Raw genomic sequence first — 26,303 nt, 5'->3', positions numbered from 1 at the left:
GTTAGTTCGAAAATTATTTCGGTGTATTAAAAGCAAAAACTAGTTTTTGCATTGGTCAACCCATGTGCATTCGTTAAAGTATTGATTCGTTTTCCTTATGCATTTGTCCTTTTTATCTTCGGTTCCGTCTGTTTGGGTCAATTTAATAGGAATTCTGCAAAATTGATCACAACGCGCAGTGCTTCGGGTAGGTTTTCAGGAAATAAAAGTTTATCGGTCAGCGAATTATACAAAAACATTTATATGACCATGAAGCCCAAATGGTCTACTTTCAAGCCATGCGGTTTTGTAGACATATGCAATGCCAGACTTTTTAAATTTAGCAAGAGTTCGAGGATGAAGAAACACAAACAGGACTGCGCGAGTTCCATGGAGCCTGCTGGATCAGCTGCTGGCAGTTGGTGTTCTCAATCACGTCCGTGCTTAGGCTTCATAACGTCAGAGGCGCGCTTGTAGAATAAGATACATTAAAAGAGAATCAGCAGTGACGCTCCATCGTGTGTGGCAAACATACAGTACTCTCAACTTTTTTATTATAAGCTTTGTGTTCTCGCAAACCCGGACCTTTCCTGGAATATTATACGTTTGGAAATATTAATTTAGAAACTTGTGACGCTCTGTGACAGACTTTTGCCGGGAATACTTGAACTGAACCTGCATATTCAACCAATTTTAAGAGTCAACAATGGCAGAGACGGTGGCAGCTCCAGCCCCAAAGGCCAAAAAGGCGAAGGCACCCAAGAAACCTGCTTCACACCCGAAATACTCGGATATGATTATGGCGGCCGTCCAGGCAGACAAAAGCCGTGGAGGTGCGTCCAGACAATCTGTCCAGAAGTACATCAAGAGCCACTACAAAGTGGGAGACAATGCCGATTCCCAGATTAAGCTGTCTCTGAAGAGGATGGTGAGTGGCGGGGTCCTGCGCCACACCAAAGGCATCGGCGCGTCAGGCTCCTTCAAACTGGCTAAAGCAGAGGACACCAAAAACGCACCTAAAGCTAAAGCCGTTGTGAAAGCAAAGAAGTCGCCTGTGAAAGTCGCTAAGCCCAAGAAGGTAGCAAAGCCCAAGAAGGTGGCCAAATCACCAGCAAAAGCCAAGAAAGCAAAAGTGACAGTGAAGAAAGTGAAAAAGTCCCCGAAGAAAGCGGCACCAAAGCCCAAGAAAGTGGCAAAGAAAACCAAGGTGGCGAAGCCAGCCAAGGCAGCTAAACCCAAGAAGGCCAAAGCTGCAAAACCCAAACCCAAGGCAGCAGCCAAGAAAGCCGCAAAGAAAAAGTAAAATTGACATTTCAGAGAGACTTGTAAATACTTTGAGGAAATGTCTGTATATGTAATATTATTTTTGTATGGTCTCATGCGAATTGATCAGTTTTTACCAATTGTTTTCCACTCCATTGCACTATATGATGCTGTAAAAAGTGGGTCTGGAATTAAAGCATTTTTATGTAACAGCATTAATTGTTAGGCTACTATTTATTATTTCTCTCCGATCCTTGGAAACCTGTAACATATGGACCTGTTAGAAAATGAATGTGACACTAATCTGGAATTTTTATTGATTAGGCTATTGGAACAAGTGAATAATAGTTACTGTTCTCTGTGCACGAGGTCATTCTGAAAATACAATTGTTTCAATAGTGAGCATTGTTGAGCTACACAATGTATAGAACTGTGTAGGCACGGACGTCAGCAAGATTTTCAAGGGATGGTATGGCTCCAAATGCGGACTCTATGCTACTTTTTTGTAAACCAACCATGCCATGTTCCATTAATTAAGTCTATTTGTAATAAACTGCAGACTATGTATTGCATCACTTTTGAAACTGTTAATACAATAATATTTTCTCATCTTCTAAATATGTCAACGTATTAGTCGCGTTTTATGCATGCATACACGTCTACAAATGCAGTTGTCAACCCTCATTTGAATGAAATGCACAGATAAAGTAATTGAAGGGCTATTGAGTAATGAAATAACGAGTAACTCAATTCCACGCATATTGAATTAGTCAAAAAGAGAGCTTCCTTGACATCTGCAACCAGTTTAACTGTTCGACTGTTGGATAGTAAAGTGCCCATATATCCAAATTGGTAATCGTTTATGTGGCCTGACTGAAACTATTGCCTACATTAGGCCTAATAATACCCTAGCCTATATGATGAAATAAGATGGTCGCATAAAAAAAAACTAGAATCCTAGAATATGCCCACTTCAAGGCTTTTTTTCTTCTTGAATTGACAACATATAGGGCATCACGTTTAAGACATCAACCAACGTTCTACCTACACAAACTGATAAGGCTATTCAAGTTTTAGACAAATGCCGATCAATTACCAACAAATATGACAGATATTAAGAAGTGTTGTTAATAAACTAGAGTTTCTAATTCTTTATGTTCTCAAGGTTCTCAATCTTCGAAGAATGCACATTTTCTAAATCCTGAACCAAGCCCAAGGACCCTATCTAAAAGGTCAGGAACTGAGTAGCTCAGTCATCTTTCTCTGTATTGATGACTGGACATAGCTCTGAGCAATAGGTGAAGCATAATTCTTTGTTGAGCAGAGCATCCGTTTTCAGCTATAGCTTTTTTCTGTCCTACTGTACAGTGCAGATGGGAGTTGGAAAGGAGAAAGCCTCCCCCTAAAGAAAACCGTTTTTCCTACCTGAAGTTAACTCGACCTCGATACTTCCATCTCCTGGTTGCTTTCCGTATTTTCTTTCCCACCATGTTGTTGAAGCTGTTTACAGGGGTAGCAGTTAGAAACCTTAAAAAGGACAAGAATATACAAACGTTCTTTTCTTCAAAGTAGTCTAATGGCCATTTCCAACTGAGACTTGCCCCACACTAGTTAGTTGAGTCGACAGAGATTATGTTAATGTAAGCTCTAGTATAATTTTTCGGGAACTGGGTTTCCATCAGGAATGCGACACTAAAGATCTGGGGCGTGCAGAATTCCAGAATCAACATCCTCTGCATCATCAAGACAGTTGCTTTTTGAGAAGGTGTTATCACATCCCATGTTCACATATGGCCATTTTTATGTAAATAACATCTGAAAAGTACCTGTGGCCTTGGCCCCAAGTCAGAGCAGGTCCATTGAGGCCATGGGCCTAGTGAGACACTGGAGCCGAGCTGTGGAGGTGTAAACATAAAGTCTGAACCTTTTTGGTAAAACACAGGTAAGTCTCCGGTGGAAATTCGCCATTACATTTATTTTCTATTCATTTTTCACTTTGAACATCAATATTTCAGTTATTCACTTCTTCTACTTACTGCTTGTAAAAAAGGTAAGCAGTCTTGGTTGGTGACAGGTAAGAGTAGGCCTAGCCTATGAGTTCAACTTGTCACCTGGCAACAGCTATTTTGCATTCCGCAGTCCAAAATGGCAAACAAGACAGAAGTCCATTCGAAATATAAAATATGTTTTAACAAAATGTAAACACAAAACCTTTTTAACGTTTTTTTGGTCACAATATCGTGACATGCCGGTATAGTATGTCTACCTGCAAAATGCCCTAATTAAATTCAGGTGATGCTGAATGCTCACGTGCAAAAGAGCACACTTAAAAAAATAAAAATAAGTAGAGGGCATCTCAGAACTTATTGCACATGAGTTCTGTGATACATTCAGTTTCCTTACAAGAAAGCATAACCAGACACACCATTATGTTAGGCCAGATCATCAAACATATTATCAATACATTTATGTCAAACCTGTACAATTGTGTGTAGTTTAGCACACAATCTATTTGATATTTTTGGACATTATCCATTTGCCTTTGGACATTGATCACACATTGAACACAAAGCACCAGTGTACACATACACCAACACACACAAATATCCCCACTATAACAGTCACGGATACATGTTTGGCAAAACGGTCAACAATCCTCATTTTTCTTTATTCAGCAATTGACTTTAGTTGTTTTATGTCACTTTCAAATCAATAGGATCCAAAGTGTAACAGTCACAGAACGTTAGGCTACTTATTCTGTGGTAATAGTAGGTCCCCAACTAAAATAACCAACCAATAAAGATGACTGATTGTCCATTTCTTAAAAAAAAAAAAAAGGCCAAATTAAGTCATACAATCAAAATCTTGACACACAGATCCATGTATGCACACACACACACACACACACACACACACACACACACACACACACACACACACACACACAATATCATGAAATAAGAATGACAGCAAAATGATTCGGATGTTTTAACACTACTGATTTCTTTGAGTAAGGAGGATGCATTACAGACTTCAGTGTGTCTTTTTCATAAGTCAATACAATATAATAACTTCTCTTTATGCACAACAAGACATTGCTTCCTCCACAATTCTTATCTGGCAAGCCACCACTGGTGCTATCGGAGGACAAACCTCTTAAAATCAAAAATAAACAGTACATTAATAAATGGATCTAGTTTGTTTAGTTCATTTCACCCACAACCCTAGTATAGCAGAACCTAAAGGAGTGATAGCATGTATTTTACCGTTACTGTCCGTAACATGGAGGCTTTTGTATTTGGCAAATCAGGTCTGAAAGTCTATCTCAGTGTCGTGTTCAGTGGGAAGACAAGTCTTTAGTTTCGCGGGGCTCCTTTTGGGACTTCCAGCAACTGCCCAGCATTGAGCTAGATGTGCCTTCCCAGAGTGTCTGTTGCTCGGTTACATCCTTGCAGCAGGTTCCTCCATAGCTGGTGTTCTAAGGTTTGGGGCTGCTTGACAGATGCATTCGGACCCTGTCTTCACTCCCCCCCCCCGGTTCGTGATATGGACTGTTTGAATTCGCCATGTTGCCCTTTGGTTTCTAAACAGCACCAGCCTTTCTGAAGTTTGATATGTTTGATATTTGAAATGTTGTGCCTTCCTTGTATCTGCATATCCTCATTTGATAAAGCACCCATATATTTGTAGCAGCTCTTGGGGGAATCGTTGCATTGAGCACAGGGAGGGTACCTCCTTAGCCTGGAATTTGACACCATAAGGCAGAGCAAGCAAGGTAGGAGGTCAGGAGAGGGTGAAAGAAAATGGTCACAAGCCTCCATTTTGACTAAGATAATTAGTCAGCGAAGAAGACCTGACTACCTGGAGTAGCCTGGAATAGCAGAATAGGAGAGGTTGGTGTGTAAATAACGATGAAGTAAAATGGATGAGTTTTGTCTGTCAGGTCTAAACGGCTAGTTTGTCTAGATGGCTAGTTTGACTCTAGACGGTTGGTCTGGAGTGCGTGTGGAGTGTTGGTTTTGAAGGCTGGTCTGGAGTTGGGGTTGAGGGAAAAAGAGGGGGGTGGGGCTCCGGTCAGGACCCCAGTTATTTATGTCGGGCGAAAGCTCTGTAGAAGGCGAAGCCTAGGACTGTGACCACTGCTGCTCCCAGCGTCACACTCAGCCAGAAGGAGGTGTTGCTTATGTCGGAGTCGTTCAGGTGTCTGTGGGGGGGAGACAAAGTAATCAATGAACTGACAAATTAAACAGCATAAAGGTACAGACCACTACAGAGTATAAACTAAAAAGTGACATGAATTTCTAGTTTCTCAACACTGAAACGCCAAACTATAGATGAAATGGTGATAAACAGAGATAACTGTTAGCCAAATGTGACCGTCAGTGTACTAATGCGTACGGGAACATGGCGGCCCAGGCCAGCTTGGTGTAGATGTTCTTGCTGGTGGAGTCCAGGGACAGGCCGGAAAAGGGGAGTGGCGGAGGCAGCCGGTGTTTGTAGCAGAACTCTGCCGGGGTCATCCCGTGGAGCTGTCTCACCTCGGGGAGGTCTGCCTTGGAGGCCACCACTACACAGGGAATACTGCTGTCCATGTAGTGTTGCTACAGATAAGACATAGATATAGGTGGATGAAGAGAAATGGGGTGTGGTGAAGAGAAAGAGGGAAGGACAGAAGAAGAGTAAAGAACATTGAAGAACAGATTCCTGATCATTTCATTGAAATACATTCTGTTCCTTTGTGAAAACCAGAGAAGCTCTGAAGCAGACATGAGATGCTGCTCACCTTGTATATACTGGCACAGTAGTCGAAGGAGTGGGGGTCGTTTGTGTCATACATGAGACATGCTACGTCGCACGCCGCATCCGACGCCTTTAGGAACTCAGTTTCCACGTCAACCTCGTAGAGCTGCCAGGGAAAGACGACAGATGGGAGGTGAGGCTACTTTACTCTACCAAAGGTCAGGGGTCAGAGTTGATGTACTCACGATGAGGAACTTCTCCTGGTTGCTAACTTGGACAGTGTTTATGGTGTAGAAGGAAAAGGCACCGGTGGAATGCTCCTCTCGCTGAAATAAACACACAGACCGTTACCCTCATCATTAGCTGTAGTAATGCTTGTAGTTAAGGTAGGTTTTCAACATTATTTCTCAGCTCGAACACATCATATTAATAATGCAGAATGGTCTTACAATGAAGAGTAAAGTACTAAACAGTTCCTCAAGGAATTCTGTATCGCTATTTAGTCGAAATAATATTTAGGCAAACAATAGTGTGACGACCGTACCACTGTGTTTCGGCCAAGGAAGACCTGGAGGAACGCAGACTTCCCAGTCCCCCGCGGTCCAATCACTTTACATAGGAACACTGACCGCTGAGTCTGGCCCTTCTCCAGGTCCACGGCCTTCTCCCGCGTCACTGCAGAGCCACACACATACGGACAACACACACACACACACACACACACACACACACACACACACACAGGGAACCGTTGATTAATAAGATGGAGTACTATCAAAGCATTTAAAACAATCATATTTCCCCTTGGTTAATGTAGGGGAATGCAACATCTGATCTAAGGTGGTGGAGTTAAGAGTAACCTTGGGAGTTTTGGAATCATTTGAGCTTTTGGCCCACTCCCAATTTTATAGCAGGGTCAGCTAAACCTGCTCACCTCCACCGCACAGGCTGAGTGTGTGTGAGAGCATTAGCGCCAATGAGACTCTTACATTACATCACCCTACCCTAATCCTGCTACAGCATGCAGCCACGCCCTCAATTTTACACACACACACACACACACACCCACACACACACACACACACACACACACACACAACCAGCGTTCCTTAAGCACCCTTGTGGATGCAGGTTTTAGCTTCAAACAATCCCATTAGATTTCACTGGGAGGTCGGTTGAGGTTAATTGACCAATTGAAGGATGCGACTATGGCATTATTATTGATATCCTCAAATGTGTAAATTCTGTGCTAGCAGCCCATATACTAACTAAACCACACATTCAGTCTCCACACCAGTCAAACTGCATATTCAAAGTTAAACTTTCAGAGTCATTGTACAGTCGTGGTCGAAAGTTTTGAGAATGACACAAGTATTGCTCTTCACAAAGTTTGCTGCTTCAGTGTTTTTAGATATTTTTGTCAGATGTTACTATGGTATACTGAAGTATAATTACAAGCATTCCATAAGTGTCAAAGGCTTTTCTTGACAATTACATTAAGTTTATGCAAAGAGTCAATATTTGCAGTGTTGACCCTTCTTTTTCAAGACCTCTGCAATCTGCCCTAGCATGCAGTCAATTAACTTCTGGGCCACATCCTGACTGATGGCAGCCCATTCTTGCATAATCAATGCTTGGAGCTTGTCCGAATTTGTGGGTTTTTGTTTGTCCACCCGCCTCTTGAGGATTGACCACAAATTCTCAATGGGATTAAGGTCTGGGGAGTTTCCTGGCCATGGACCCAAAATGTCAATGTTTTGTTCCCCAAGCCACTTAGTTATCACTTTTGCCTTATGGCAAGGTGCTCCATCATGCTGGAAAAGGCATTGTTCGTCACCAAACTGTTCTTGGATGGTTGGGAGAAGTTGCTCTCGGAGGATGTGTTGGTACCATTCTTTATTCATGGCTGTGTTCTTTAGGCAAAATTGTGAGTGAGCCCACTCCCTTGGCTGAGAAGCAACCCCACACATGAATGGTCTCAGGATGCTTTACTGTTGGCATGACACAGGACTGATGGTAGCGCTCACCTTGTCTTCTCCAGACACGCATTTTTCCGGATGCCACAAACAATTGGAAAGGGGATTCATCAGATAAAATGACTTTACCCCAGTCCTCAGCAGTCCAATCCCTGTACCTTTTGCAGAATATCAGTCTGTCCCTGATGTTTTTCCTGGAGAGAAGTGGCTTCCTCTCTGCCCTTCTTGACACCAGGCCATCCTCCAAAAGTCTTCGCCTCACTGTGCGTGCAGATGCACTCACACCTGCCTGCTGCCATTCCTGAGCAAGTTCTGCACTGGTGGTGCCCCGATTCCGCAGCTGAATCACCTTTAGGAGACGGTCCTGGCGCTTGCTGGACTTTCTTGGGCGCCCTGATGCCTTCTTCACAACAATTGAACCTCTCTCCTTGAAGTTATTGATGATCCGATAAATGGTTGATTTAGGTGCAATCTTACTAGCAGCAATATCCTTGCCCGTGAAGCCCTTTTTGTGCAAAGCAATGATGACGGCACGTGTTTCCTTGCAGGTAACCATGGAAGAACAATGATTTCAAGCACCACCCTCCTTTTAAAGCTTCCAGTCTGTTATTCTAACTCAATCAGCATGACAGAGTGATCTCCAGCCTTGTCCTCGTCAACACTCTCACCTGTGTTAACGAGAGAATCACTGACATGATGTCAGCTGGTCCTTTTGTGGCAGGGCAGAAATGCAGTGTAAATGTTTTTGGGGGATTAAGTTCATTTTCATGGCAAAGAGGGACTTTGCAATTAATTGCAATTCATCTGATCACTCTTCATAACATTCTGGAGTATATGCAAATTGCCATCATAAAAACTGAGGCAGCAGACTTTGTGAAAATTAATAGTTGTGTCATTCTCAAAACTTTTGACCATGACTGTACATCCACAGAAGGCATACAAACTATATATAATTCTGTCTGTAGGACCTATACTGAATCAGATTATAGTTATAATCCTCTAACTACAGTGAGTGAGGTTTACTACGGCACTAGGATTATAGGTTCTAGTTTACAGGTTTATAGGTCTATGTGTTGACATGTGTGCAGACACACACCTGTGACTGCAGTGGTTTGGGAGTCCTGCTGAGTAAGGATGGGGTAGCCCAGGTATCCCAAGTACTCCAGGCAGCGATGGATGTCAAGGTATGCTGAAAGCCTGTATACAAAGGGAAGACACATTAGTGAAGATAGAGAACAGAATAGGAACCACATAATTAGGAATTCAAATACTAAAACGGACATGAACCTTTTTATGATGGGATAAAGGTCAGCCATTTTGGTCAGGGAGTTGGTCAACCATGGTTTGCCAGTGCTGTGATAAGATATTGTGTCAAATAATGAATTTGAAGAATCTGCATTGTATGTTTGTTAGCTAGCAAGCCAGACAGTTTAAGAGGAATGATCCCATAAATGTTTCTAATTAACTGCCAATATGCCAACATTCAATCAAACAATGCAGTCAATCCACAGCCATACACTGGCTGAAATCAGTTGATGATAGGACTTAGACAAGTTGTAAATGCAAAAGTACTGATATTGTATCATATCATAGCACACACAGTTATTTTCTGATAGTGAGCGTCTTTACACAATGGAAGACAAAATTAGTGTTATTCCTATTGACATGAATGTGGTGTCATTAAAGAAGAGGTTGTGCTCTTTAAAACGATGTTAACTTGTAATTGTCATTTGTCCTTTGTTTTTGAGCTATGTGTTTGTTTGAAATGTGTGAGAAAATGAGTTTAATCTTGAATATTCTCAGTAATTACATTTACATTTTAGTCATTTAGCAGACGCTCTTATCCAGAGCGACTTACAGTTAGTGAGTGCATACATTTTCATACTGGCCCCCCGTGGGAATCGAACCCACATCCCTGGCGTTGCAAGCGCCATGCTCTACCAACTGAGCTACACGGCAACATTCTAGAATTCTATTGGGGTCTAAAGGATTAACACGAAACCAACTTCCAAATGTCAAGACTGCCCCAACTTTGATTGCTTGAAACAAATATGTTTGATAGCATTTATACTTTTTGAACTATAACAATATTTAAATGAGCTCCCAATGCATTTCAATGGCAAAAAAAAGGCCCATAGACTTTAATTGTAAAAACAAATCTAAACTTCTAGACCTATCTCCTCCTACACTGTTTAAGCCATCAACACCAAACCAACAATGAGATGTTCAGACTGGTCCAACTTATATGGGTTGTCAAAGGATATTTGATACTATGTATACTTTTGGAACTATAACCATTTAACATTTGCATAAATTAACATGGGTTTGAATGAGAACCATAGGAATACAGTAGTAGCTAATCAAAATGGTCCTGCTCCTTGGTTAATTAAGCTTCAAGACTAACTTTAAAACGTTCAGGCTATCCTAACTTCAAATTCTTTCAAACTTCTATCAACTACAAACATTTGCATAATATAACTCACCAATCATAACTCTTGAACCGTTCGAGCTAGAGACACCAAACCAACTTTCACGTTCAGGCTATCCTAACTTCAAATTCTTTACACTCCTTATCAACTATAACTACAGTGCTTCGGTAAGTATTCAGACCCCTTCACTTTTTCCACATTTTGTTACATTACAGCTTTATTCTAAAATGGATTAAATAAAAAATGTCCCTTATCAATCTACATACAATACCCCATAATGACAAAGCAAAAACAGGTTTTTAGACATTTTTGCAAATGTATTAAAAAATAAAAACAGAAATGCCTTATTTACATAAGTATTCAGACCCTTTGCTATGAGACTCAAAATTGAGCTCAGGTGCATCCTGTTTCCATTGATCATCCTTGAGATGTTTCTACAACTTGATTGGAGTCCACCTGTGGTACATTCAATTGATTGGACATGATTTGGAATGGCACACACCTGTCTATATAAGGTCCCACAGTTGACAGTGCATGTCAAAACAAAAACCAAGCCATGAGGTCGAAGGAATTGTCCATAGAACTCAGACAGGATTGTTTGGAGGCACAGATCTGGGGAAGGGTATCAGAAAAGTCTACAGCATTGAAGGTCCCCAAGAACACAGTGGCCTCCATCATTCTTAAATGGAAGAAGTTTGGAACCACCAAGACTCTTCCTAGAGCTGGCCGCCTGGCCAAACTGAGCAATCAGGGGAGAAGGGCCTTGGTCAGGGAGGTGACCAAGAATCCGATGGTCACACTGACAGGGCTCCAGAGTTCCTCTGTTGAGATGGGAGAACCTTCCAGAAGGACAACCATCTCTGCAGCACTCCACCAATCAGGCCTTTATGGTAGAGTGCCCAGATGGAAGCCTAAAGGACTCTCAGACCATGAGAAACAAGATTCTCTGGTCTGATGAAACCAAGATTAAACTCTTTGGCCTGAATGCCAAGCGTCACGTCTAGAGAAAACCAGGCATCACCTGGCCAATTTCATTCCTACGGTGAAGTATGTTGGTGGCAGCATCATGCTGTGGGGATGTTTATCAGCGGCAGGGACTGGGAGACTAGTCTGGATTGAGGGAAAGATGAACGGAGCAAAGTAAAGAGAGATCCTTGATGAAAACCTGCTCCAGAGCGCTCAGGACCTCAGATTGGGGTGAAGGTTCACCTTCCAATAGGACAATGACCCTAAGCACACAGCCAAGACAACGAAGGAGTGGCTTGTCCTTGAGTGGCCCAGCCAGAGCCTGTACTTGAACCCGATCGAACATCTCTGGAGAGACTTGAAAATAGCCGTGCAGCGAGGCTCCCCATCCAACCTGACAGCGCTTGAGAGGATCTGCGGAGAAGAATAGGAGAAACTCCCCAAATACAGGTGTGCCAAGCTTGTAGCGTCATACCCAAGAAGACTTGAGGCTGTAATCGCTGCCAAAGCTGCTTCAACAAAGTGTACTGAGTAAAGGGTCTGAATACTTATGTAAATGTGAAAATTCAGTTTTTATTTTTAATAAATTAGCAGAAATGTCTACAATCCTGTTTTTGCTTTGTCATTATGGGATATTGTGTGTAGATGTATTTATTTATTTTTTTACTAAATTTTAGAATAAGTCTGTAACCTACCAAAAATGTGGAAAAAGTCAAGGGGTCTGAATACCATGGCATTGTTGAATACTAGTTTCTGATTGGCTTGAACGGCATTCTAGAGCATGCATTATTTCCCTATAACGCACAGTATATTAGCATGGTAGAATTCAATGGCTATAGTTCATTCTTACATGTTCTATGTTTTGAGCAGCTTTTGAAAGCAAAAGTTTTCAAAATCGACTTTTGGCATTGTTGAATTCGATTTTCTTAATAGCAAGCTAGGACGGATGGTTTGGTTAGCTAAACTAGCAAGTCTGTTTGTTTGGTTACCAAGGCAACTACTGTAGCTATCTAGTAAACTTGCTAGCTATTTCAGTGGAATTATGCATACTGCCTCAAGCTCATTGCAAAGTGGTGTGTGATGCGCTGATGAAGTATGCCTTCCGTTGCCGTTTTAATGCCTTGTTCAAAACAACTGGGAACTCGGAAATCTCAGACTTCAGTGCATTCAAGACAACTAGGGAAAAAAACAAGCTCCGACTGGGAAAAATATTTTGTACGGTCATCCAACTCGGAATTCCAACTCGGAAACTTGGGCCTCTTTCTAGAGCTCAGACTTTCCGACCTGAAGATCACGGATGTCATGATTTGACCTCTTATTTTTCTGAGTTCCCAGTTGTCTTGAAAGCACCACAAGATGCTGTAGCAGCAGCTCTTACGCTGTCTGACACATTTTCCATTCGGGCTCTGTATCTGTATGCTGTACGCGTGTGATAAATACGAATATACTGTACACACGCGGCAATATAACTCCACTAAATTATGCAAATTAACCTATAGACCGATAAGCATGACCAGTCATTTTGTTGTGAAAAATAGGCATTATATTGCATGCCTTCAGTGGCGGCTCCTGAAAAAATTCTCAAGAGGGGCAATTTTTCTGATGATTTAGGTGACCTACACACATTTTTAAAAAGATATGTCCAGCAACAACATGAAGACAGGGGCAGCATATAAGTCAATACCAGAAGCATTTATTGACTGATCTCAAAAGTGTTGGCTTACAAAAGCAAAATAAGTTATCACAGTAAAAATAATCAAGGGTGTTCTTTCACATTCCTCAACACTGCATAAACAATATGTATGGCTTTGTAAAAATGAACAACCATATTCTGGCCAATTGTATAGATTTGTAAATATGAACAACCATATTCTGGCCAATTGTATAGATTTGTAAAAATGAACATGAACAGATTTTTTATTTTTTTGAATGGCAGTACCTTTCAAACATGTCTGCTTGCAGTAAGGTAGCACTCACAAGGTGGCCAGAGAAAGAGAACCTTTCTTTGGTGTGATCCAGGATGGTGTTGCAGACCTCTTCAGACAGCCTCTGCTTCTCCTCTTCTCTCAAAGCTGTTCTGGGTCTTTTGGCTCCTGTTGCTTCTTGCAGCTGCTGTTGAGAGGAGTCCCTGAAGGCAAACAGACCAATGTGTTTGTTGGCTTTGTACAGTATTGTTGTCTATGTGATGCACAGGTATATGCAATGTATCCATGTATAGTACAAATACTTCAGTTCCACTTAAAATGGGCAGGGATGCATAAAGTCTTTAGTGTTTAAGTTAGCCTTTGTGTCTCACATAGCCTGGATGTTCAGCACAGTATACAGTGGTGCTCATAAGCTTATGATCCCATGCTAAAGTTGACTAAAAAGAGGAATAAAAAAGAAAAGAAAATTGGTGTCCTTAAAGGTTGGATTTTCCAACTTTTTTAATTAAGTCATTAAGATCAATTTCCAAAAGATGATTTTTTTATTTTTTTATTCCTCTTTTTAGTCAGCTTTAGAATGTGTTCATACACTTATGAGCACCACTGTACAGTACACATAGTATATAAAATAAGATAGATTACACCACTGGCCATATATAATGACAATAATGTAATTTCAAACACAAATGCAGTCTCCTTTCATGCATACATTTTCAAATAAAGCTCTGCTTTGAGAAAGATCGAATGATATTGTTTAATCTTTATCTTACCTTATGGCCTGCACACTGCTTGCGAAGCTGTCGAGGGCACGTTTGATAAAGACAGCATCGATGTCCTTATTCTGTAGCTTCTGGTACGGTGGGCTGGTCAAATGAACCCAATGAACCCGTCCGGATGGCTTCAAAACATTCTATGAGGTCGTCTCGATTCTCGTAGACAGTGTTCACGACTCTGCTGTTGCTAACCTCATCGTTGTGGCGGCGGACAGCTAGCCTGTATCCCTCATCCAGTTGAGTGGCAATATTCACTCTCACCAAAGCAGACAATCTCAAACAGCTATCAATGTGGGTCTTTGACAGCTCATTTTTCTTAATCTTTTCTGAAAGATGGTGCATGTCGGTTACACCAGTCGCTGTCCAAGCGTTGCTGTCTGCCGTTCATGGTTACGTTACGTTACGTATGACGAAAGCGCGTAAGTGCAAGCCCTCAGACACCCATAGAGAATGTATTAAAAGCTCAGAAATTTGAAAAAAAAATATTTTACATTAGAGGCTATGAGAGACTTCTGGGCGATTTTCAACCTGACTGAAATCGCCCCAAAACGGGCGGGGACATTTGAAGCACGACTTTAGCCTGATTGGACATTTAGTGGCTGGTAGATCAGACGTGAACACTGAACTACTGTTGCCATGATATAATTGATTAGAAAAAAAAATCCCTTCCTATTCCCGTTTGGCAGTGCGTCGCCCATATCGCCCTATTGAACACACCGCCCATGCATGCCTTATATTATATCACATGCCTTACTTTTATTTTTCTGCATAAGTAAAATCAGGATTATGCCCCTTCTGCCATTCATTCCAATTAGAATGGTTTGGATTTCTCCCTGACCAATATGGCTGCCATTGACTAATATGGCTGCCATTTTCACCCCATTCTGGAACTTTGAGGGTTTATGACATAGCCCTTCAAGCAATTTAATAGGATCTCTATGACTGGAACAATCACTGATCTAACCTAGATACCCTTACACATTAATTTACTCTCACTGACTTGATTATACTGAAATTCTAGACAGAAATACCCCCATATCTGACATACACACACTGATTGACAGACATGTGCACCGAGATACAGTGAGGGAAAAAAGTATTTGATCCCCTGCTGATTTTGTACGTTTTCCCACTGACAAAGAAATGATCAGTCTATAATTTTAATGGTAGGTTTATTTGAACAGTGAGAGACAGAATTACAACAACAAAAAATCCAGAAAAATGCATGTCAAAAATGTTTTGAATTGATTTGCATTTTAATGAGGGAAATAAGTATTTGACCCCCTCTCAATCAGAAAGATTTCTGGCTCCCAGGTGTCTTTTATACAGGTAACGAGCTGAGATTAGGAGCACACTCTTATAGGGAGTGCTCCTAATCTCTGTTTGTTACCTGTATAAAAGACACCTGTCCACAGAAGCAATCAATCAATCTGATTCCAAACACTCCACCATGGCCAAGACCAAAGAGCTCTCCAAGGATGTCAGGGACAAGATTGTAGACCTACACAAGGCTGGAATGGGCTACAAGACCATCGCCAAGCAGCTTGGTGAGAAGGTGACAACAGTTGGTGCGATTATTCGCAAATAGAAGAAACACAAAATAACTGTCAATCTCCCTCGGCCTGGGGCTCCATGCAAGATCTCACCTCGTGGAGTTGCAATGATCATGAGAACGGTGAGGAATCCGCCCAGAACTACACGGGAGGATCTTGTCAATGATCTCAAGGCAGCTGGGACCATAGTCACCAAGAAAACAATTGGTAACACACTACGCTGTGAAGGACTGAAATCCTGCAGTGCCCGCAAGGTCCCCCTGCTCAAGAAAGCACATACACATGCCCGTCTGAAGTTTGCCAATGAACATCTGAATGATTCAGAGGAGAACTGGGTGAAAGTGTTGTGGTCAGATGAGACCAAAATCGAGCTCTTTGGCATCAACTCAATTCGCCGTGTTTGGAGGAGGAGGAATGCTGCCTATGACCCCAAGAACACCATCCCCACCGTCAAACATGGAGGTGGAAACATTATGGTTTGGGGGTGTTTTTCTGCTAAGGGGACAGGACAACTTCACCGCATCAAAGGGATGATGGACGAGGCCATGTACCATCAAATCTTGGGTGAGAACCTCCTTCCCTCAGCCAGGGCATTGACAATGGGTCGTGGATGGGTATTTAAGCATGACAATGACCCAAAACACACGGCCAAGGTAACAAAGGAGTCGCTCAAGAAGAAGCACATTAAGGTCCTGGAGTGGCCTAGCCAGTCTCCAGACCTTAATCCCATAGAAAATCTGTGGAGGGAGCTGAAGGTTCGAGTTGCCAAACGTCAGCCTCGAAACCTTAATGACTTGGAGAAGATCTGCAAAGAGGAGTGGGACAAAATCCCTCCTGAGATGTGTGCAATCCTGGTGGCCAACTACAAGAAACGTCTGACCTCTGATTGCCAACAAGGGTTTTGCCACCAAGTACTAAGTCATGTTTTGCAGAGGGGTCAAATACTTATTTCCCTCATTAAAATGCAAATCAATGTGTTTTTCTGGATTTTTTTGTTGTTATTCTGTCTCTCACTGTTCAAATAAACCTACCATTAAAATTATAGATTGATCATTTCTTTGTCAGTGGGCAAACATACAAAATCAGCAGGGGATCAAATACTTTTTTCCCTCACTGTACATACCATGATAGCTACAAAGGGAAAAGGGTCATTACTCACGTCCATTTACACATGTAGCCATGATTAGAGATGTAGCCCTCGTCTGTGGTTGAGACCGCTGTGTAGACGTCTGCGCCCCAGGGCATGTAGGGAAACACACTAAAGAGATTCTTGATCTCCGTAGGAGAGAGGGCAGAGTCCTTATCCTGATGTAAAGATAAATAATTATAGAGATAAAATACACCATTAAGTCATAAACCATGCTGTTAGAGTGGGGGGTTGGTTTTAATGCTTAATTAACCCCCTAAAGTTTGCCCACACCCTAGTGGAGATCTAATTAGCATGATACACATCCGTCAGTTTAAGCTAGAGAGATTTGTTTTTGCATTGTACGCGTCTCAATCCACGGCATCTGCTCATGTCGCACTTCCGCATCTGCAGTGAAAGGTGACAGAGCTAGAGCGGTGTTTGTCAGACCATGAGACATCCTGAAAATCGTTCTTCTCACAAAATCGTCCAAAACGTCCGAACGGTTTGGCCTACAGACTCTATGGAAAGATGAGACTCTCACAAACAACAATGGTGTTCTCTGTTTTGCTCTACGACCCACAAGCATCTTGGGACTCGTCTGAAGTCGGTACAGCCGATCTGTAGTGTCCAAACAGTTTACCTACACTGGCTACACTGTGGGCTAAAAAGGTGAGACTCTCACGAACGCCTATATGTCGGTTGTTTTGCTCTAGGACGCCCACAGGCCTCACAAGACTCGTCTGAAGGTCCCCCGGGACCAGTTGAAAAAATGAATGGAAGTATATGTGAGTGTGTTGTTGATGAAACATGTTTTACTAGCCTGAGTTACAATACTCTACACCGCCATACATTTTTCACATCGTTAATTTAAAGAAAATTCTAATTCATTGTGTGTTTGGTGTAGGCTTACCTTTGCCTGACGTTTTTGATAGGTTGTGTAATTCTCACATGGACAAGTTGAGAATTCCCTGTCAAGAAGAGAGACACAGAAGCCCAGATAGCTTTGCTAGCCTAGCTAGCCTGAAACCTCAAATGGAGGACGCTAACAAACGTTTTCAATGGTGCAGGAGCTTTGTTTATTTAATTTGAGGCTTCAGGCTAGCTGGGCTTCCGTGTCTCTCTTCTTGACAGGGAATTCTCAACTTGTCCAAGAGAGAATTACACAGCTTTATTCCGGGAGAATGTGGACCGCCCGGACTTTCAATGTAGCAACGGTTTGCTTGCAAAGGACTACAGGGGCACAGTGGCTACTCTTAGAAAACAAGTAGCGAACTTACACGAGCTACTGGGGAATCCAGGCCCGCCTACATTACAAGGCTGCTTCTGACCATTCTACGAAAGCTTCCGAGAGCCGACGCTGTCGTAGTCCATGTGGGGTCAAACGACATTAGGAGGGCTAGCTTGGAACTGCTGAAAATTGATTTTAAAGAACTGATTCTAGCTCTGAAAGATTTGAAAAAGCAGCCAATTATTTCAGGTCCGGTACCATCGTTGGGCCGCCGGTGTGAAAGATTCAGCATGCTACTGGCATTACACACCTGGCTAAAAGATTACTGTAGCTCTGCTGGAATAACTTTTATAACTTTGACACCTTCTGGAAACAGAAGATGCTCTACAGAAATGATGGCGTTCATCCAAATCATCTTGGCTCCTGGAATCTGTCCACGCATTTCAAGGCTGCGTTGAGACAATTACTTATCAATGACCCAAGCCCAGCTCAGATAATCCCTACCATTGTGTCGCTGAGTTGTTGTAATGCTGCAGCAAATGTACATTATTCAAGTAGAGTTCGCAGTCACAATGTAAGTAACCTAATTTATGTCCCCCTAACTACCCTGAATGCCTCTATCGATCCTACAGCTAATGTATACAGTAATCTTGTGCCTATGAAGCAGAGTTATATTGTTAGCACTGAGGCGGTGTGCCCTAGTAGGAAGTCCACTGTGTGCAGCTCATCCTGCACTATCAGCTCAAACATAAATACTTCTGATAAGCTTCCCAGTAAAGCAATAAAAACAATCAAGCATCCCAGAAAAGTGCTAAAAATAGCCCACATTAACATATGTAGCTTAAGAAACTAGGTTCATGAAATCAATAACTTGCTAGTAAATGATGACATTCATATTCTGACTATCTCTGAAGCTTACTTAGATAAAGAATGGCGCCGGAGGAGATGGCTGCCATTTACGGCCCCCTAACCAATTGTGCTATTATGTATGTTTTTTCGCGTTATTTGTAATTTATTCTGTACATACTGTTTCTGCCACCGTCTCTTACGACCAAAAGGAGCTTCTGGATAGCAGGACAGTAATTACTCACCTCGTATTGGACAAAGATTTTTATTCAACGAGTTGGACGTGAAGGATATTCAACAGACACCCGACAAGGCCCAAATCCCCGTCATTCGCATGAGAAAGAGACGGCGATATCGTGGACGTAGGTCGGGGTGCCTTGTAAGGATCCGACGGCGAGCGAGTAATCTGCCTCTTCCATCAGTCCTATTAGCCAACGTACAATCATTGGAAAACAAAATGGACGACCTACGATCACGGATATCCTACCAACAGGACATTAAAAACTGTAATATCTTATAAATTACAAATCTTATGTTTCACAGAGTCATGGCTGAACGACGACATGGATAACATACAGCTGATGGGATATACGCTACATCGGCAGGATAGAACGGCTGACTCCAGTAAGACAAGGGGTGGCGGTCTGTGTATATTTGTAAACAACAGCTGGTGCACAAAATCTAATATTAAGGAAGTCTCGAGGTTTGCTCGCCTGAGGTAGAGTACCTTATGATAAGCTGTAGACCACACTATTTACCAAGAGAGTTTTCATCTATATTTTTCGTGGCTGTCTATTTACCACCACAAACCGATGCTGGCACTAAGACTACACTCAATGAGCTGTATAAGGCCATAAGCAAACAGGAAAACGCTCATCCAGAGGCAGCGCTCCTAGTGGCCGGGGACTTTAATGCAGGGAAACTTACATCCGTTCTACCTCATTTCTACCAGCATGTTAAATGTGAAACCAGAGGAAAAAGAAACTCTAGACCACCTTTACTCCACACACAGAGAAACGTACAATGCTCTCCCTCACCCTCCATTTGGCAAATCTGACCATAATTCTATCCTCCTGATTCCTGCTTATAAGCAAAAACTAAAGCAGGAAGCACCAGTGACTCGGTTAATAAGGAAGAGGTCAGACGACGCAGATGCTAAGCTACAGGACTGTTTTGCTAGCACAGACTGGAATATGTTCTGGGATTTTTCCGATGGCATTGAGGAGCACACCACATCAGTCACTGGCTTCATCAATAAGTGCATCGATGACGTCGTCCCCACAGTGACTGTACGTACATACCCCAACCAGAAGCCATGGATTACAGGCAACATCCGTACTGAGCTAAAGGGTAGAGCTGCCGCTTTCGAGGAGCGGGACTCTAACCCGGACACTTATAAGAAATCCTGCTATGCCCTCAGACGAACCATCAAACAGGCAAAGAGTCAATACAAGACTAAGATTGAATCGTACTACACCGGCTCCGACGCTCGTCGGATGTGGCAGGGATTGCAAACTATTACAGACAACAAAGGGAAGCACAGCCACGAGCTGCCCAGTGATACGAGCCTACCAGACGAGCTAAATCACTTCTATGCTCGCTTCGAGGCAAGCAACACTGAAGCATGCATGAGAGCATCAGCTGTTCAGGATGACTATGTGATCACGCTCTCCGTAGCCGACGTGAGTAAGACTTTTAAGCAGGTCAACATTCACAAGGCTGCTCGGCCAGACGGATTACCAGGACGCGTACTCCGAGCATGTGCTGACCAACTGGCAAGTGTCTTCACTGACATTTTCAACATGTCCCTGACTGAGTCTGTAATACCAAGATGTTTCAAGCAGACCACCATAGTCCCCGTGCCCAAGAACACTAAGATAACCTGCCTAAATGACTACCGACCCATAGCACTCACGTCTGTAGCCATGAAGTGCTTTGAAAGGCTGGTCATGGCTCACACCAACACCATTATCCCAGAAACCATAGACCCACTTCAATTTGCATACCGCCCCAACAGATCCACAGATGATGCAATCTCTATTGCACTCCACACTTCCCTTTCCCACCTGGACAAGAGGAACACCTACATCAGAATGCTATTCATTGACAACAGCTCAGCGTTCAACACCATAGTGCCCTCAAAGCTCATCACTAAGCTAAGGACCCTGGGAATAAACACCTCCCTCTGCTGAATCCTGGACTTCCTGACGGGCTGCCCCCAGGTGGTAAGGGTAGGTAACAACACATCTGCCATGCTGATTGTCACGCCCTGGCTCTGGGGACACTGTTATGTTGAGCCAGGGTGTGTAGATCTATGTGTTTTGTTTCTATGGTGTAAATTCTATGGGTGCTATTTCTATGTTGGCCAGAGTGGCTCCCAATCAGAGGCAACGAGTGTCAGTTGTTGCTGGTTGTCTCTGATTGGGAGCCATATTTAAACAGTCTGTTTTCCATTCGTGTTTGTGGGATCTTGTTCTAGTTGGTTTGTGTTAGACCGTTGACTGTCACGTTATCGTTTTTGTTGTTTTGGTCGTTTATCACTAATAAAGAGTATGTTCGTCTGCAACGCTGCGCATTGGTCCTCATCTCTTACCGACGATCGTGACACTGATCCTCAACACGGGGGCCCCTCAGGGGTGCGTGCTCAGTCCCCTCCTGTACTTCCTGTTCACCCATGACTGCATGGCCAGGCACGACTCCAACACCATCATTAAGTTTGCCAACGACACAACAGTGGTAGGCCTGATCACCGACAACGATGAGACAGCCTATAGGGAGGAGGTCAGAGACCTGGTCGTGTGGTGCCAGGATAACAACCTTTCCCTCAACGTGATCAAGACAAAGGAGATGATTGTGGACTACAGGGGGGAAAAAAGAGGACTGAGCATGCCCCCATTCTCATCGACGGGGCTGTAGTGGAACAGTTTGAGAGCTTCAAGTTCCTTGGTGTCCACATCACCAACAAACTATCATGGTCCAAACACCAAGGTGGTCGTGAAGAGGGCACGACAAAGCCTATTCCCCCTCAGGAGACTGAAAAGATTTGGCATGGGTCCTCAGATCCTCAAAAAGTTATACAGCGGTACCATCGACAACATCCTGACTGGTTGCATCACTGCCTGGTATGGCAACCTTCTCGGCCTCCGACCGCAAGGCACTACATCACTGGGGCCAAGCTTCCTGCCATCCAGGACCTCTATACCAGTCGGTGTCAGAGGAAGGCCCTAAAAATTGTCAAAAACTCCACCCACCCTAGTCATAGACTGTTCTCTCCACTACCGCACGGCAAGCGGTACCGGAGCGCCATGTCTAGGACCAAAAGGCTTCTTAACAGCTTCTACCCCCAAGCCATAAGACTCCTGAACAGCTAATCATGGCTACACGGACTATTTGCATTGTCCCCCCCATCCCACCCCATCCCCTCTTTTACGCTGCTGCTACTCTGTTTATTATCTATGCATAGTCACTTTAACTCTACCCACATGTACACTACCGTTCAAAAGTTTGGGGTCACTTAGAAATGTCTTTGTTTTCGAAAGAAAAACAATTTTTTGGTCCATTTAAAATTACATCAAATTGATCAGAAATACAGTGTAGACATTGTTAATGTTGCAAATGGCTATTGTAGCTGGAAACGGCTGATTTTTTATGGAATATCTACATAGGCGTACAGAGGCCCATTATCAGCAACCATCAGTCCTGTGTTTGCTGTATTTGCTAATCCAAGTTTATCATTTTAAAAGGCTAATTGATCATTAGAAAACCCTTTTGCAATGTTAGCACAGCTGAAAACTGTTGTGCTGATTAAAGAAGCAATAAAACTGGCCTTCTTGAGACTAGTTGAGTATATGGAGCATCAGCAATTGTGGGTTCGATTACAGGATCAAAATGGCCAGAAACATATCACTTTCTTCTGAAACTGTCAGTCTATTCTTGTTCGGAGAAAAAAAGGCTATTCTATGCGAGAAATTGCCAAGAAACTGAAGATCTCGTACAACGCTGTGTACTACTCCCTTCACAGAACAGCGCAAACTGGCTCTAACCAGAATAAAAAGAGGAGTGGGAGGCCCCGGTGCACAAATCCATTAGTGTCTAGTTTGAGAAACAGGCGCCTCACAGGTCCTCAACTGGCAGCTTCATTAAATAGTACCCGCAAAACACCAGTCTCAACGTCAACAGTGTAGAGGCGACTCCGGGATGCTGACCTTCTAGGCAGAGTTGCAAAGAAAAAGCCATATCTCAGACTGTCCATCTTAATCTTTTTATTGGCCAGTCTGAGATATGTAAAATAGATAAGAAAAAGCCATAACACTTATTTTTCTTAAAACTGCATTGTTGGTTAAGGGCTTGTAAGTAAGCATTTCACTGTAAGGTCTACACCTGTTGTATTAGGTGCATGTGGCAAATAACATTTGATTTGATTTGATAATACCTTTGATGATACAGTGGTAGCAATACATGGTTATAACATCTACAGAAAAGCCAAATGGGGGCTGTGTTGCGGTCTATATTCAGAGCCACATTCCTGTAAAGATTAGAGAGGATCTCATGTTAAATACTGTTGAAGTAATATGTCTACAGGTTCACCTGCCTTACCTAAAGCCCATTATTGTGGGAAGCTGCTATAGACCCCCAAGTGCTAACAGTCAGTATCTGGATAATACGTCTGAAGTGCTTGATAAGGTATGTGACATCAACAGAGGTATACAGTGGGGAAAAAAAGTATTTAGTCAGCCACCAATTGTGCAAGTTCTCCCACTTAAAAAGATGAGAGAGGCCTGCAATTTTCATCATAGGTACACGTCAACTATGACAGAATAATTGAGAAGAAAAAAAAATCCAGAAAATCACATTGTAGGATTTTTAATGAATTTATTTGCAAATTATGGTGGAAAATAAGTATTTGGTCACCTACAAACAAGCAAGATTTCTGGCTCTCACAGACCTGTAACTTCTTCTTTAAGAGGCTCCTCTGTCCTCCACTCGTTACCTGTATTAATGGCACCTGTTTGAACTTGTTATCAGTATAAAAGACACCTGTCCACAACCTCAAACAGTCACACTTCAAACTCCACTATGGCCAAGACCAAAGAGCTGTCAAAGGACACCAGAATCAAAATTGTAGACCTGCACCAGGCTGGGAAGACTGAATCTCCAATAGGTAAGCAGCTTGGTTTGAAGAAATCAACTGTGGGAGCAATTATTAGGAAATGGAAGACATACAAGACCACTGATAATCTCCCTCGATCTGGGGCTCCACGCAAGATCTCACCCCGTGAGGTCAAAATGATCACAAGAACGGTGAGCAAAAATCCCAGAACCACACGGGGGGACCTAGTGAATGACCTGCAGAGAGCTGGGACCAAAGTAACAAAGCCTACCATCAGTAACACACTACGCCGCCAGGGACTCAAATGCTGCAGTGCCAGACGTGTCCCCCTGCTTAAGCCAGTACATGTCCAGGCCCGTCTGAAGTTTGCTAGAGTGCATTTGGATGATCCAGAAGAGGATTGGGAGAATGTCATATGGTCAGATGAAACCAAATTTTACTTTTTGGTAAAAACTCAACTTGTCGTGTTTGGAGGACAAAGAATGCTGAGTTGCATCCAAAGAACACCATACCTACTGTGAAGCATGGGGGTGGAAACATCATGCTTTGGGGCTGTTTTTCTGCAAAGGGACCAGGACGACTGATCCGTGTAAAGGAAAGAATGAATGGGGCCATGTATCGTGAGATTTTCAGCATGACAATGATCCCAAACACACCGCCCGGGCAACGAAGGAGTGGCTTCGTAAGAAGCATTTCAAGGTCCTGGAGTGGCCTAGCCAGTCTCCAGATTTCAACCCCATAGAAAATCTTTGGAGGGAGTTGAAAGTCCGTGTTGCCCAGCGACAGCCCCAAAACATCACTGCTCTAGAGGAGATCTGCATGGAGGAATGGGCCAAAATACCAGCAACAGTGTGTGAAAACCTTGTGAAGACTTACAGAAAACGTTTGACCTGTGTCATTGCCAACAAAGGGAATATAACAAAGTATTGAGAAAGTTTTGTTATTGACCAAATACTTATTTTCCACCATAATTTGCAAATAAATTCATAAAAAATCCTACAATGTGATTTTCTGGATATTTTTTTCTCATTTTGTCTGTCATAGTTGACGTGTACCTATGATGAAAATTGCAGGCCTCTCTCATCTTTTTAAGTGGGAGAACTTGCACAATTGGTGGCTGACTAAATACTTTTTTTCCCCACTGTATTTTCTGGGTGACCTTAATATTGACTGGCTTTCATCAAGCTGCCCACTCAAGAAAAAGCTTCAAACTGTAACCAGTGGTTCAGGTTATCAGTCAACCTACCAGGGCATTTACAAACAGCAAAGGAATGAAATCATCAACATCTATTGATCACATCTTTACAAATGCTGCAGAAATCTGCTTTAAAGCAGTATCCAAATCCATCGTATGTAGTGATCACAATATAGTAGCCATATCTAGGCCTAATATAGTGTATAAGAGGTCATACAAGCAATTTTTTAGTGATTCCTATGTTGACGATGTAAATAATATTTGCTGGTCTGTGGTGTGTAATGAGGAGCAACCAGACGCTGCACTTGACACATTTATGAAATTGCTTATTCCAGTTACTAATAAGCATACACCCATTAAGAAAATGACTGTAAAAACTGTAAATCCCTGTGGATTGATGTGGAATTTAAAATGTTTATGGTTGAGAGGGATTAAGCAAAATGAATGGCTAATAAGTCTGGCTGCACAACCGATTGGCAAACGTACTGCAAATTGAGAAATCATGTGACTGAACTGAATAAAAAGAAGAAACTACACTATGAAACAAAGATAAATGATTTAAAGAATGACAGTAAGAAGCTTTGGAGCACCTTACATGACATTTTGGGCAAAAACGCAAACTCCGCTCCATCATACATTGAATCAGATGGCTCATTCATCACAAAACCCACTGATATTGCCAACTACTTTAATGATTTTTTCATCGACAAGATTAGCAAATTTAGGCATGACATGCCAGCAACAAACGCCAACGCTACACATCCAAGTATAACTGACCAAATTATGAAAGACAAGCATTATAATTTTGAATTCCGAAAAGTGAGTGTGGAAGAGGTGAATAAATGATTGTTGTCTATCAACAATGACAAGCCACCGGGGTCTGACAACTTGGATGGAAAATTACTGAGGATAATAGCGGACAATATTGCCACTCCTATTTGCCATATCTTCAATCTAAGCCTACAAGAAAGTGTGTGCCCTCAGGCCTGGAGGGAAGCAAAAGTCATTCCGCTACCCAAGAATAGTAAAGCCCCCTTTACTGGCTCAAATAGCTGATCAATCAGCCTGTTACCAAGCCTTAGTAAACTTTTGGAAAGAATTTGATTGACCAGATACAATGCTATTTTATAGTAAACAAATTGACAACAGACTTTCAGCACACTTATAGGGAAGGATATTCAACAAGCACGA

The 26,303-nt window shown here is 42.5% G+C and overlaps 2 protein-coding genes across 2 annotated transcripts in view; one reads left to right on the top strand and one right to left on the bottom strand.

Annotated features, from left to right (window-relative positions):
- The first annotated feature begins 462 nt into the window (after nucleotides 1-462).
- Nucleotides 463-1,807, top strand: LOC311100630 (histone H1.0-B-like). Its single transcript, XM_084141555.1, has one exon. The coding sequence runs from the start codon at nucleotides 686-688 to the stop codon at nucleotides 1,280-1,282; it is 597 nt and encodes a 198-aa protein (XP_083997681.1). The 5' UTR covers nucleotides 463-685; the 3' UTR covers nucleotides 1,283-1,807.
- A 1,891-nt stretch (nucleotides 1,808-3,698) lies between these two features.
- The window catches only part of LOC311100609 (mitochondrial Rho GTPase 2-like), a 70,140-nt gene continuing 47,535 nt past the window's right edge, over nucleotides 3,699-26,303 (bottom strand). The window contains exons 13-19 of the mRNA XM_084141537.1: nucleotides 16,764-16,909; nucleotides 9,055-9,155; nucleotides 6,527-6,657; nucleotides 6,228-6,308; nucleotides 6,026-6,148; nucleotides 5,641-5,843; nucleotides 3,699-5,446 (exon numbers count right to left, since the gene is read on the bottom strand). Of these exons, the coding sequence (XP_083997663.1) occupies nucleotides 5,329-5,446; nucleotides 5,641-5,843; nucleotides 6,026-6,148; nucleotides 6,228-6,308; nucleotides 6,527-6,657; nucleotides 9,055-9,155; nucleotides 16,764-16,909 (903 nt within the window). The 3' untranslated portion in view covers nucleotides 3,699-5,328. The remainder of the gene's footprint in view (nucleotides 5,447-5,640; nucleotides 5,844-6,025; nucleotides 6,149-6,227; nucleotides 6,309-6,526; nucleotides 6,658-9,054; nucleotides 9,156-16,763; nucleotides 16,910-26,303) is intronic.

This window comes from Coregonus lavaretus, assembly GCF_964263955.1.
Source record: "Coregonus lavaretus genome assembly, chromosome: 25".
In the NCBI taxonomy this organism is placed as follows: domain Eukaryota; kingdom Metazoa; phylum Chordata; class Actinopteri; order Salmoniformes; family Salmonidae; genus Coregonus; species Coregonus lavaretus.
This window is presented reverse-complemented; position numbering and strand designations above follow the sequence as displayed.